Source organism: Cucurbita pepo, chromosome 9 (assembly GCF_057944985.1).
Source record: "Cucurbita pepo subsp. pepo isolate OVF chromosome 9, ASM5794498v1, whole genome shotgun sequence".
In the NCBI taxonomy this organism is placed as follows: domain Eukaryota; kingdom Viridiplantae; phylum Streptophyta; class Magnoliopsida; order Cucurbitales; family Cucurbitaceae; genus Cucurbita; species Cucurbita pepo.
In genome coordinates, this window is record NC_141806.1 from 9,273,003 (window position 1) to 9,273,994 (window position 992).

The 992-nt window shown below is 32.9% G+C and overlaps 1 protein-coding gene across 1 annotated transcript; it reads right to left on the reverse strand.

Annotated features, from left to right (window-relative positions):
• Positions 1 to 249: 249 nt before the first annotated feature.
• On the reverse strand, positions 250 to 699 carry LOC147791258 (S-protein homolog 1-like). Its single transcript, XM_087126605.1, has one exon. It carries the CDS (start codon positions 697 to 699, stop codon positions 250 to 252), a length of 450 nt encoding a protein of 149 aa, XP_086982731.1.
• Positions 700 to 992: the final 293 nt, after the last annotated feature.

Here is a 992-nt window from a genome sequence, read left to right on the forward strand (position 1 = left end):
CCGTAAAAATCATCATTTTTTTTTAGTTTTAACATAAAAACTATATTACAACTTTGAAAACTTGTATTCATATACAAATATAATATTTTGTTTTTCTTCATAATTTAAAATTTTGGAGAACAACAATACACTTCGTTACGAAATAAATTTCATACAAAAAAAAAAAAAAAACAACATTTTTGTGTTATTCCATTATTTTTCATTGGCTCCGGAAGGATAATTCCACCAAAAGGAGATAATAAAGCTTCTCTAACTTTTATAGTTCCACTTGTGAATCAATTCATCAACATTAGCAAGAAAGTTTCTCAAGTAAATTCCATCATCTTTAGCCGTCCAAAGACAAGTTCCTACAGTTCCACGTTTGCACCTATCACGGAGCCATAAGTGCTGCGTTTCAGGCCAAAAGCTTTCAAATGAGACATATGCTTGTGGCGTCTCCAATTTGCACCAATAGAGGGTTGATCCCCAAAAGCTAACCTTGAAGTTCCACTGGTAATCATCTCCATGATTAAGCAAACGATGATACCCCAAGTCATCGTCTTTAGACTGACAATGCACAAGCAACCCAAGTTTGCTTAGCCCGTTAACCACATGAATGTAATATCTAGAAGGTCCTGGTGGTGGTAACGCGACCCTTGGAACCTGAGCCCCAACTAAAGCCACCGTGAAAAGAAAGAAAACGACAATATTCTTTATCATTTCCTAATCAACCTTTAGCTTAACTACCAATTTGTGTTGGACATGTGAATAAATATACGTACTTATAGTACATGCAAGAAACTATGTAAATGCATGCTATGGTTGCAAAAAAACTCAATCATTTAACTAATCTCGGTTATGCAACACAATTTAAGGTTAATTTTGGGATAATTTGAGAGATTTATTAGATTTTCAATAACAAAATTCCTTGAACAGATAATAGTTATTAGCCCAAGAATAATAAATATTTCATTGATTTTTAAAACACTCTCATAAAATGGACAACAAAATAT

Excerpts from the sequence above, each read along its gene's own strand:
- LOC147791258 (XM_087126605.1), bottom strand. The coding sequence starts at position 699 with ATGATAAAGAATATTGTCGTTTTCTTTCTTTTCACGGTGGCTTTAGTT.